The following is a 12967-nucleotide window of genomic DNA, read 5'->3' as shown; positions in this document are numbered from 1 at the left end:
AGCTCAACGAAGTGGCTTATCACGTCCAAATTGATAGCAGTGGCCAAATACTGGAAACGCACGTGGATTCTAAATGTGGAGGGAAAAACCGGTATACCCGTAGAATAATCCACCCGACCACGGAGAGAGATAGACTGCAAATATACAACAGGCGTCAAGGTCGGGATCGAACCCACGACCTCCCGTAGACCAGACGAGGTAGTTTTTGCTGTTGTTGTTGTGCTAACAAAACGTGCGCCCGGTACAGCACGCCGCACGGCTCGCATAACCGGGTGTCACAATTCATGGAGACCAGGTCCCGACGCACCCGGACCAGATAGAGGGGGGAGGGTCAAAGGTGGGGTGAGGGAGCCGGCCCCCCACTGCCCCAGCCAAGAGTGAGGACACCGCGTCGGGGGAGAAGACGGAACTGTACACGGGGAGGGGGACCAGGTGAGGTAGTTAATATCTCCTCGCCACCGTGCTGGTGGTCGGCACCGCAACCGCGCTCTCTCGTTACCGTCGCACACCGTGGTGGCTGCCCGGTGCCCGTCACGCGGCCTCTCTCGTTACCGTCGCACACCGTGGTGGCTGCCCGGTGCCCGTCACGCGGCCTCTCTCGTTACCGTCGCACACCGTGGTGGCTGCCCGGTGCCCGTCACGCGGCCTCTCTCGTTACTGTCGCGCACCGTGGTGGCTGCCCGGTGCCCGTCACGCGGCCTCTCTCGTTACCGTCGCACACCGTGGTGGCTGCCCGGTGCCCGTCACGCGGCCTCTCTCGTTACCGTCGCACACCGTGGTGGCTGCCCGGTGCCCGTCACGCGGCCTCTCTCGTTACCGTCGCACACCGTGGTGGCTGCCCGGTGCCCGTCACGCGGCCTCTCTCGTTACCGTCGCACACCGTGGTGGCTGCCCGGTGCCCGTCACGCGGCCTCTCTCGTTACTGTCGCGCACCGTGGTGGCTGCCCGGTGCCCGTCACGCGGCCTCTCTCGTTACCGTCGCGCACCGTGGTGGCTGCCCGGTGCCCGTCACGCGGCCTCTCTCGTTACCGTCGCACACCGTGGTGGCTGCCCGGTGCCCGTCACGCGGCCTCTCTCGTTACCGTCGCACACCGTGGTGGCTGCCCGGTGCCCGTCACGCGGCCTCTCTCGTTACCGTCGCACACCGTGGTGGCTGCCCGGTGCCCGTCACGCGGCCTCTCTCGTTACCGTCGCACGAGAAGTCCTGGGCGGCGACGTCGAGCACGGGGATCTCCTTGAGGAAGTACGGCTTCTGGCAGCGCGGGTTCCCCGTCACGATGCGCCGCCGCCGCAGCCACTCGCCCAGCCACGCCAGGTGGCAGTTGCAGTTGAAGGGGTTGGCAAGGAGGTTGCTGCACACGCGCACACGCACACACACGCACACGCGCACACACACACGCACACACACAGACGCGCACACACACGCACACACGCACACACACACACGCAAACGCACACGCGCACACACGCACACGCGCACACACGCACACACACACACACACGCACACACACACACACACGCACACGCACACACGCACACGCACACACGCACACGCACACACACGCACACACACACACGCGTAGCCGGGAGGGGGGGGTTACGGCGAGCCCAATCGCGTCACCGCTTGTGGTGTCGTTCCCGTGAACGGCAGCGGGGGCTTTCCATCAGCGTTTATCGTCGCTCGTGAAAAACAAAAATAACAACAAAATTACGTTTCATTTCTATCCGGCAGGCGACCTGGGTGGGGGAGGGGGGGGGGTTGGGCAGTGGGGGCCATTCCAGACCAAAGTTTTCCAACAGCGTAAAGACCTCTGTGCGCAGCACAGTGCAAACATTCTGGGTAAAGGCGCAGACCTGCACATCTCGTGCTCATGCCACTGTTGGCGGAAGGGCCTCCGCTCGAGGGATCTCTGTAGAGATCATTCCCGAAGGTACCTTGGTCTCCTCTAGCATGCTGGGAGAGCTGGGTGTACCCACACTCACTCACTGCGGTGTCACCCATTCATTGTCCTGGTCGGACTGAGGAGTGGACGGGATGAAAGAAACCTGCACACTGCCGTTTCATTCAACTGCCGTGCTGTGAGAACAACGCCGCGTGCTAACCGTTACACAAGACGAGAGCACCCCAGGTGTCTCCGCATAATTACATTTCAATCTCTGACCGTACCCTACCTATCTTCCAGGCTTACGATGTGCATATATCATTCGCACCATTGCCTGGAAACATTGGACATCACGATGGAGGTCCATATGCCTGCCACACACACACATATATATGTGTGTGAAGGGCATATTTATTTTGAAATAGATTGTATATTAAGACTTGGAACAAAAATGTAAGCTTCATACATGCTGTGTAACTTGCGGAGAACGTCGTGTTTACAAAACGTGTCTTTGTGAGCGTAAATACTTTCTTTGTCACGCGCGTAAGTCTGCCTGCTCCAGTCGAATCGTCACGCAAAAACGGTAGCTCGTAGACTCTCCTCTGGCTCTGACCTCTGCCCTGAAATAACAAACAACCCTTAACCTCGCCCGGCGTGCCGCCCTCCATTCCCTCTGTCTGTTGTCTCTGCAATCAGAGACAACGAACCACGGCGAACCGCTCGTTATTCATCGCGTGCTCATTATTAATCGCGTGCTCCGCAAAGCAGCGACGCTTCAAACGCAGCCAGCGACCACAGCCCCTGCAAGGACTGAAATCATTCGAATTTGAACCAAAACTCCCCACCCCCCCTGCCCCCCTGTTCATCCGTAAGGGCTGTAAAAGCTCGCTATGTAAGGCGGGCGACGCACAGTCAAGCGTTTAGACTAAAGCAAGAAATGTCGCCATATTGGGGTCGCTATTCAAACTCGAGAATAAATTAATATGATTGTTGTAATTATTAGAATGCTCTACTGTGGTGAATTCAACGCCCCTCGCGGCCGCAGCAGGGCTCGTGTGAAGTCGTCGCGTGCGATACAATCGACATCCCGACGGATTTTAAACAAACGGCTCTCGCACTCTCGCAAGTCGACGCGTGCATCGCGAGCGTGAACATCGATTTCGGTTGATCGAACGATCGACCAGTGAATGCAATCTACGGGAAGTCAGTTCTAAAGCTGCGCATTCCTTGAATTGTCCGTAACAGGGAAGGGCGTCCCAGGCGTTGCTCTCCTGCCGGCGCAAAGTTCCCTTCGCGACTCGGAAAACAGCACCACCACCGCTTGGGATGCGCCGGTTTTGTGATGAAAATGCTACCCCCCCCCCCCTCTGCACCGCAACATTTCATCCCCCCACCCCCGAGCGTGACATTCGTTGGTGCTGCTCACAGCGTGGACAGGGAGTGAAGCGTTCCGAAGGCCCCCAGGGAGATGGTCGTGATCTGGTTGTCGTAGAGCGAGAGGAGGCGCACGGAGCCCAGGCCCGTGAACGACTCGTTGTTGATGCAGGTCAACTTGTTGGTGCGCAGCATCCTACACACAACACGAGGGGGGGGGGGGGTGGGACGGAGACGGTGGAGAGATGAGTTAGGAGATGATGAGTCTCGTGACAGAGAGACGCTCGACAGAGAGAGACATGGACGGTGGCGGGGTTCCGTAAATTATCTGGAGATTGTAAGTCGTGCGCACGCATCCACACGATGGCTTTTCTGCGAGTGCCGAATTACATCGGGGTGCTCTCTCATCCGTTTGTAATTCGACAATGAGGGCTCGGACGGCGATGATTTAGCATGCGGCGCGTCAAAGCGGACCTTTCAGAGGCGTTTAAAATTACATGTTGCGTTTCATTTAAGCGATCACTTAGAAACCTTCATAAATGTTTAAACACAATAATTCTTGCCTTTAATTTGCATTATCATATTATCTCATAATACGCGCACGCTCATCACGCACTTCATCGTGTAATCATCCTGTCGCATTAATTATCTGGGAGCCAGCTGTCAGGGTAAGGGGGGGAAGGGGAGGGGACTGAAGGGGGAGGGAGGGGGGCCTTGGTGAGGGAATCCACGTTTACCGCTGCACGCGGCCGCGGTAAACGCGACGCCGTGAAGCGCGCCGTGACACGGTGCGCTATAACTTGGCGCGGTGTGCTGTGCGGTGTAGAGCGGATCGGGCTCGCGTGGGGAGGCATTTGTTGCCGTTGCTATTGCCTGGTGCGGCCTGGGCGTCCGTAGCTTGTGGCAGAGTTTGGCTGGGCATGGCATCGAGCAGGTGTGTGTCGCGTGGTATCTAGAAGCGTGGCACAGCATGGCGCACAGCACGCACGTGGTGTAGTGTCACGAGACAAAGTTGTACCGTAGCAGTTGCGGTCATACGGTCACGTGGCATGACATTGGCCTGGCATAACGTGATGCACCCCGGTGCAGCATCGGCTGATCTGGCGCAGTGTAATGTGGCAGGGCGCGGCATGGCAACTATATCGCTCGGCCGGGCATGGAGGCCACAGTAGGGGGCACGGGGTGGCGGGGGGGGGGGCCTGGCGCGGCGACGGTGGCCGCGTAGCTCACAGCGTCTTGAGCTGCTGCAGGCCACGGAACATAGCCCCGTTCACGTTCTCCAGGCGGTTGGCGCTCAGCTGCAGCTCGTTGACGCCTGCGGCGCCCTCGAAGGCGCCCGCCTCGATGTCGGCGATCTTGTTATTGCTCAGGTTTCTGGCGAGAACGGGAAAGTGGGGACGATGTCGATGAGGTCGCGGGGATGGGTGGGGGGGGGGGGGAGCCGCTTGGGCGGGTTTCGCCAAGTTGCCGTGCGGGGGCCCGGTTGTCGCCGTGAGCCGGGCGTCGCGATCGGTCAACGAGCGTGGGCAGGAGGAGGAGACCGCAAGTGGGTGCACGCCTGGGGTTTTCTTTCAAGATGTACGTGAGGTTGTTCGTGAACATTTGGTGGATGATGATGATAATGATGATGGAGCTAATAATGCTGCTGATATGATGAGAGTATTGATGATGATTATACAGCCAATAGACTACAGCAGCTGTGTAATGAAGACAATGTGGATAATGAGGTTGATCACGATGAATGGTATGAGCACGTTGCTAGGAGTGATCGTGTTAACACCACGATTGCTCCTGTAAAGAGTTCAACACGTAAATTTATCGGTATTCATGAATTCACCCAATGGTAATCTGACGAATTGTCTCCATACAGGAGTCACGGTTCATTTGCATTGCTCACCACCCCCCGTCTCGATTACTCAAGTTGCGCACGCTCCGCAAGCCTCCATGTGACATTGCCTCATCAGTCACACGTAATTTGGAGAAATCATCCAATAACCAATCCGCACGACCCCTCGATTCCAGGCATCGTGAGATCGTGAGGACAATAAGTACGTGCGTACGTGCGTACGTCTTTCGCACCGTGCGTTGCCAACCGTGCTTGTCGGAGTGGGCTAACGGCGAATCGGGGGAGCCGCGCGGGCAATCGTCGTCCGTGACAGGGGCGCGACGCGTTTGGTCGAGGCGAGGTCGTGCGCGCGCGCGCTCTCACATGCGCTGCAGATGCGGCAGCTTCTTGAAGATTCCCGTCGCCTCCAGCACGCTGAGCTCGTTGTTGTTCAGCCGGCTGTGGAAACAGAGCGCAGGACTCGGCACATCGATAACAAGAAAGCATCTTGCGGTTGTATATTGGCGTAGCTTTCTTTCCTTTTTTTTATCGCACGTGCTGAGCACATGGCCCATCGTCTCATTGCGCAAATTATCCAGCAACAGAAAGGGGGACTAATATTAGCCCAGCAGGTAAGAGTACCGTAGGTTAAGAGTACACCAGGTAAGAGTACAGCAGCTAAGAGTAGAGCAGGTAAAGAATACAGCGAGCAAGTTCCACGACCTGAGCACGAATAAAGAAACTGGGAAAAAAAACTAAAAACAAATGAATAAAGGGCGTGGACATTGCTGTATCACAATACAATTACTGTTACCGTGAACGCAACACGACTAAATACATTGCTCGGGCTATCCAGGTACGTTGTATGTATGTATGGTGAACTTCTTCCACACCCTACGTAGCCAACCGTGCTCATTGGAGGTGCGGGGCGAAGGGCAACTAACTAAAGGCACAAAATAAAAGTGGGCTCGCTGAGGACGCCTCGCCAGAAGGGACGAAGGCCGGTAGTCGAGACCAACGATGGAGTGGCAGCCAAAGGAGGGAACGCACCTAAGCGGACGTCGACCGATGAGGTGGAACGATGAGACGGTGCTAAACGGATCGTCGCGTTTCAGGTCCGCGTATGACGGCAACGTCTTGGGGAAGGCCTTCATCTAGCGGTGGATTGATCGTGGCCGACGATGATATATCACGATCAAATACATGAATGAAATAACAAGAGGTCAAAATAAATAACCCACCAAGATGCCAATTAGAGTAATGAGAATGTGTTAAGCAGTGCCGAGGAATGCGTTAAGAATTGTCATGGCCAATGATAACAGAAGGACTTAAAATTTAAAACGTTCCAAAAATCCAATTGGGATTATTGACCAGGGCACGTAATTAATATTGATTCTCCACGCATTGCAGATGCGTATGTACATATCTTGAACTTCTTTCACACCGTACGTAGCCGACCGTGCATATTGGAGGTGCGAACCGTGGTCAGGTCAATGGACCGCGGTCGGGGGAAACACAAATACTGCTGCAAATGCAGAGTGTGCATCCAGGTGTTCCCTAAAAGCCGTGCAGGCCAAAATGCGCACATGTGATAAATTAGCAAGCCAAACAGTTCCGTCAACGCTCGCTTCGATTCAACTGCGGAACGTGAATAACCGCTCGGATTGATGCCGCGCAAAGCCCCTCGAACGACTTAACATCTTGGATTAGCGAACACGCGCAGGTAAATTACATCACTCAATCCGTTACGAGAGGCAAATGGGCTTGGGCAGGGCCGAGGGTCAAGAAAAAGTGGCAGCCAAAGGAACGGAGCGCGTCCTGGAGAAGGGGCGACGGCTCGCCGAGGAGATGGAGCTATGAAATCGGCATAGGTGCAGGGTGGGTCATCACATGACAAGATCGTGAGAGATGGCGATGGCTTGGGCAGGACTTCACCGAGCCGCGGAGTAACCATGGCCGACGATGACGGTGATGATAAAGTCTTCATTTAAAGCTTCTGTGACTGCAGGAATCCATACTCTCGAGTTCTGCCACAACAGCGGATCCTTTTCTCACCTGAAGACGGACGCTTGTGTTGCGACCGAAACATCGTGTTTTCTTTTATGATTTTTTCGATTTACGTGACTTTGCCGAAAGAACCAGAGAGTATGGTGATGATACAGTCACATTGAATTGTGCTGCATAAGAAACGTGTAAGAATATGATGCGTCTCTTCTACACGTGACAAGCTTTCTCTCTCAATCCGTTTCCCACGATTAACTTGATCCGTTGCTCAGTTTAATCTGATTGGAAACGTCACTGCACCTCGCCTAGTCTTACCTTTTCTTTGTATTACTCATTTGCGTAAATATATTTCACTGTTAAAATACTTGAGCAGGTGTCACATCCTAGGGTCAATTTAAAGCACTGGACACAGTTTGGAGTTTTGCTTTGCAATTTGGTGGAACTCTTTCTTTGCCGTATACCCGCTCTCTGAAATCCAGATTTCCCTTCCAAAGTAAAATGCCTGTTGCCTCAACGGTGCTCTCACCTGGTTACAAATAAACATTCCTATCGGTCAGCACGTTCATTCACTTTCCCGTCGCGTCTGACGGCTCGCGATGTCGTTCCGCCGAGTTGTGAACGAAAGGTTCCCCCCGAGGTCCGGGCGCGAGGCTTGTCAGGCCCAGCATCGCCAGACCGACGCTAGCCAATGGCCCGGGCCGACTCGCGTGACGAATCACCGGCCTTTAAAAGGCAGCTCCGTCAAAACCGCGCAAACGTCGCCGAGTGGGTAAAGTGCGTGAAATTGAGAGAGTTCGGAGCAGTTTTGCTTTCCCGCGACGGGGGGAGGGGGGGGGGAGGGTGCGCGTCGGCGGTCACCCTGGGATTGGACGCCGCCGCCTCTCTGCATCGTACCCTGACCCGTCTGGGGTTGCGTCTCCATCAGCTGACCTGCATGGTTGCACTGGGTAAATAGCGCTCTGTTTTTCCACCGATTCTCAAATCCCAAGGATGTGAATCTCAACTCCCCGTGACCTGGGACTCGTATCTCGTGTGTGGGGGGGGGGGCGTGTCCTGTAACCGGAGAGAGAAAATAAAATAATAATTTCCCCCGTGTTTGTGTTTTTGCTCTTTCTGTAAATGGCTGCCCGCGCAATTTGCAGCGAGGAATTTTGGGAAATCGTCGCACAACAGGGACCCGGGCGCGACGTGCTCAGGGAAAAACCACCGACGACGATGTTGTCACGTCACGCCGATGCGTCGTGGGCCACGGTCGCCGCTCAAACTCCAAGGGCACCAAAGTAAAGTGGGGGGGGGGGGTGGGGAGGAGTGGAGGGGGGGGGCACTTGCGCTGCCCTCTCTGGCACACGGGTGGGTCGCCCGCTCTATCACCCGCATGGCGTCATGCACAAACTATCGTGCAAACAGCCGGGGGGAGTGGGGGGCGGGCAGGGGGGGGGGCCAGGCGAGGGAATTCTGGGTCACGCTCAGCTCACTGGCGAGCCCCGAGCAAGCTCCGCGTTGACGCGCGTGCGTGTGCGGCGCGTTGAAGGATGTTGCGTTTTTCTTGGCAGTTGCGAAAGAAGCAAAAAAAAAATTTGCGTGCTTCGTAATGTGTGCCAGAATACACCGTTATAATGTACGTGTAGATTTATATAAATATGTATTTATATACATATCTATGCACACACACTGCTGAATGTGCTTTGATGTGTTGTGGAGTACACGCGTGGTGAAGCGTACCTTGTTGTGTACACACGGAGGGCCTGATTTGTTGACTTGGCGAATGTTCCATTTTGTTCGCTTTCTTGGCAAAAATGAGCCGATGGCCGATGGCTCTTTCACCAGTGGTGGGACATATTGCCGAGCGGAAGAGCTTTGACCATTTTGCTCAAGATTTGAACCCATCTGGGCACATCATCTTTAAGTCCAACATTTGTCAGGAGCTCACTGACGATGGGGACTGAGTCCAGATCTTTCAAGGATCTGTGAGCTCCTCGCACAATCCAGTCTGGTTGAAATTCAGGAAGGATCATAATCTGGCCAGCCTGAGTGTTTAAGAATATCGCCGATGTTCCTCTCAAAGGGGTCCATGTTTCGCAAGTAGAGAAAAGAGGGAGCATAGCTGTGGCCAAGAAGAACTGGAGCTTTATTTATATATTCACCCAGATACCCTGTATGGACCACATACGACTTGTGGAGCACCGAGAAAACCCGGTGTGGCCAGCGCCACGCCTTAGCTCTCCCAGTGCTGATGTTTACATGCCATACCAGGTATTCATTCAAGGCAGAGTTGACAACGAATATATACACACACACAAAGCCCTCTCCTTATAACCGTAGAGCGGGTGAGAGGAAATTCCATGAGGGAAGATGGGCTGAGGAATGAATAACTCTGAAGGATTCCACGATCAACAATTGAACTCCACAATCTTCCGAATGTGCCAGTCTCACGGCTCCCAAAGCTGGCTTATACAACAGAGACAAATCACCCTCATATAGCCTAAACAGAGTCTTGGGGTAAGTGCTGTTAGCGAGCACCTCTGAAGGTGATGTTTACACAACGCACCAGGTACTCATTTGAGACTGAGTCAACCTAGAGGAGGCCCAGGACCAGTTCAGATATTCATCACTGGTGTTGGCTGTGAGCAGGATTCGAACTCGGGTCGCCGGGCTGGTATCGCAGCGGGCTAACCCCTACACTACCACTCCCCACGGTGTTTTCCAAAATTATCCAGACACACACACACATTGTGCGGTATCATCATCATCATCGCCCAATTACACTCAAGGCTCCGTCGGTTTTGCGACGAGTGGTGCGGCACGTGTCTGGCGCAGCGTTGTGTCCGGCGGGGTTGGGGGAGCGGGGTCGAGGGGGGGAGGGGGGGAGGGGTGACGAGGGGGGTCACGTACAGCTCGGTGGCGTACTGCGGGATGTGCGCGGGGATGCGCGCCAGCTTCTGGTTGGAGCAGTCGACCACGGTGCCGTCGCAGCGGCACTTGTCTGGGCACATCATGTCCATGAAGCACTCCCCGCCGGGCTTGCCCCTGTGGTCCTCCGTGCCTGCGCACGTGTGCACGCGCACGCACACACACAAAAGACAAAGATCCCACGCATAGCCTAAACAGGGCCGTTGGGGCAAGTGCGGTTTGCGAGCAGCACCTATGATGGGGGTGGGGGGCCAGCACGACGCACCAGGTACTCATTTGAGGCCCATAAATGTTTGGGATAAATGTTGCAGGTATTTCCGTGAGCGGGAATTGAACTCGGCTCGCCGGGTTTGTAGCACAGCGAGATAACTGCGAGATAACCACATGTATACAGACACGCACATACGTACACACACATATACCCATAATTCGGGGTGTACACACATGCAGAGATGCACACATGCACACTCAGGGCACAACTTTTTGTCGCGTGTCAACCTGAAAATATTTGGCCGAGAGATGCATGAAATTAATAACCAAATCTAATTTAATTCACTTTTTGTGCAGTCATCGGTAACCGGGCTGAGACCTCTGGCTCTGTGCATGAGAACTTGATTGAAACACGGACGGCTGCTTGGAATTGAACCCAGGATCTCCGCAGTGCCAGCTCAGTCGTCCGATCTTGTATTAGTATCCTCCCCCCGAGCTATCTGAACACGTCTAGAGCTATCGATCGTCAGTGAATGTCAACAGTAAATCCTTGAGCAACCTTTATAACCTCTTCACACGACACCTCAACAACAACGAACTCTTATTTAATCAGGACAGCCAGCGCCTCAAGGCAAGGGGCCTCAAATCCAAGTTGTGAAACGAGTTGTCAGCGCATGAGGCTGGGTCAAGTAGCCAATGGGCCATAGCAGAAGTTGGCACCACAGTCACACAAGTGAATTATCTGATAACCCAACTCAATGCCACAGGTAATCACATAATTCACGAATATTGGCAACCACTTAAGTTACGCTACCTGGGTGGTGCCGGCAAGTGAAACATCTGGTGTGGCATCATGCACTAAATATGAAAATCCAAACGAACAGTCGCCATCAGCCAGCTGCCGGTGTTTTTCAAAACTCTGTTGCTTCACGACACCACGTGGCAAGCGACCCTCCCCCTCCTGGCGCTTCACGACAAGTAAACCACGTCTAAGGCTCCTCGCTGGACACTTTTGGGCCAACCAGGGCTGCTGAGGAAGAGTGGGCACAGTGGCAGGCGGGGGTGCAGGAGCCGGAGAGGGAACACACGCGGGGGGGGGGGGGGCAGGGCGCGGGGATGAGGCGGTGCGCTGTGCCGTGCAGTGGCACGTGCGGTGGCCGTGCCGGCGGTCGGTTTAGCGGAGCTCTCATGTGCGGCGTCCCGTGGTGCTTGACGGAACCATGGTGTTACCGTAGCTCCCCATCGCATGGTTAGATCAAGCACAACGGAAAACCGCGCGGGGATCCAGGAGGAGCAGGAGGAGCAGGAGAAGAGTCGCGGCACAGATTTGGTGGTGGCGGCGGCTGTGGTGGCGGCTGCTGCGGTGGCCGGCGGTGGTTGTAGCCATGGGTGCGGGCCCGTTTGTGGCGGTGGCGTGTTCAGCCGGAACGGGTTGAGGGCGCACGAGGGGAAGGGCGATCAGATGCAAGAGCGGCGGAGTTGAAGCTGGTACCGAGATGACCCGTTAACGCCAGTGCACTGGTTAACGGCGGTTAACTCGTTAACGGCGGTTAACTTGTTAACAGCGGTTAACTCGTTAACAGCAGGCGGCATCCAAACGCACATTGAACAGCACCGCATCTTCCTTATGTTCAAAAACGACTCCTTCCCAAGCCGCTGTACAGGACAATGTTTCGACAAGAGTGCTTTTAAACTCCAGCGCAAACCTCATTTTCCAATGGTATCTCCCTTCATTTTGTAAGCTTTTTTTTACGCTTACATTAGTACACGCTTATCTGTTAACTTAATGTCAAGTAACCGCTGGCAGTTTAGGCAATGATACATAATATTGTGTGAGTGATTCACAAAAAGGGTGAAACCTCATTTTTCCAATGTTGTTGTTGTTCAGATTTACAAAGGCCACCCTTTCTGTTCTCTCGAGCTGCCACCATCACAGGCTCCGTGAGCTCTCAACATATGCAACAATAGTGCCATCATCTTGGCACGCATGGCATGCTCAGACTTTCTCTTGTACTTTTGCTGTTTAAAACATATTTTTTCAAATGTTATTTTTGGGTTGCATATTCATTTCAGGCATTCTGTTCTACTTAATGTTATGTATGATGTCAGTTTCAATTTCGTTACATCATGAACTACCAACATTTATTTTTATTTTACCAGGTAAGGCCCACTGAGCTATACAGCTCTTTATAGAAGTGACCTGGTCACAAATGATATCCCAATGAAGTGGCTTATCATGTGGGCAATTTATAGCAGCCAAATACTCTAAACGCATGTTTCTAACTGTGGAGGGAAAAACCGGAGGACCCAGAGAGAAATCCACGCGACTCCAGGGAGAACATGCCATCTCCAAATATACAGCAGCAGGCATCGCCAGGGTCGGGATCGAAACGACGACCTCCTGTATACCAGGCGAGGTAGTTAACGTTTCGCTACCATGGCACCCAACATCACCATCATCATCAGCTGTCATCAATCCCATGCTGGATGAAGGCCACCCCTAACATTCGTCGTCTCTCACGGCCCTGCAATGTAACACCTTCATGACGTTATACGTGTCCTGCATCGCACGTTTCCTTTGTCTCAGTGGAGCTATCATCAATTGGCTTCGAGCTTGCCTGCCTCTTTTGCAACACAAACGCAGCATGGATTTTAACGCAGCCTGTCGTGGGGCTGAGGCCACACAAAGACCGCAGTTGAGATGGGGGACTAAGAGGGGAGAGCACTGCCTTCTTTCGGGTTTCTCGCGTGCTCTCCGAG

General features: G+C 54.2%; 1 protein-coding gene across 1 annotated transcript in view; it reads right to left on the bottom strand.

Annotated features, from left to right (window-relative positions):
- The window catches only part of LOC144931374 (slit homolog 2 protein-like), a 242288-nt gene that overhangs the window by 50878 nt on the left and 178443 nt on the right, over positions 1 to 12967 (bottom strand). Inside the window, exons 14-18 of the mRNA XM_078855179.1 lie at positions 9980 to 10130; positions 5468 to 5542; positions 4489 to 4632; positions 3311 to 3454; positions 1189 to 1352 (exon numbers count right to left, since the gene is read on the bottom strand). Coding sequence (XP_078711305.1) covers positions 1189 to 1352; positions 3311 to 3454; positions 4489 to 4632; positions 5468 to 5542; positions 9980 to 10130 — 678 coding nt within the window. The remainder of the gene's footprint in view (positions 1 to 1188; positions 1353 to 3310; positions 3455 to 4488; positions 4633 to 5467; positions 5543 to 9979; positions 10131 to 12967) is intronic.

The sequence above is a fragment of the Lampetra fluviatilis genome, chromosome 4 (genome assembly GCF_964198595.1).
Source record: "Lampetra fluviatilis chromosome 4, kcLamFluv1.1, whole genome shotgun sequence".
In the NCBI taxonomy this organism is placed as follows: Eukaryota; Metazoa; Chordata; class Hyperoartia; order Petromyzontiformes; family Petromyzontidae; genus Lampetra; species Lampetra fluviatilis.
Note: the sequence above shows the minus strand (reverse complement) of the source record. Positions and strands in the feature narration are given on the sequence as shown.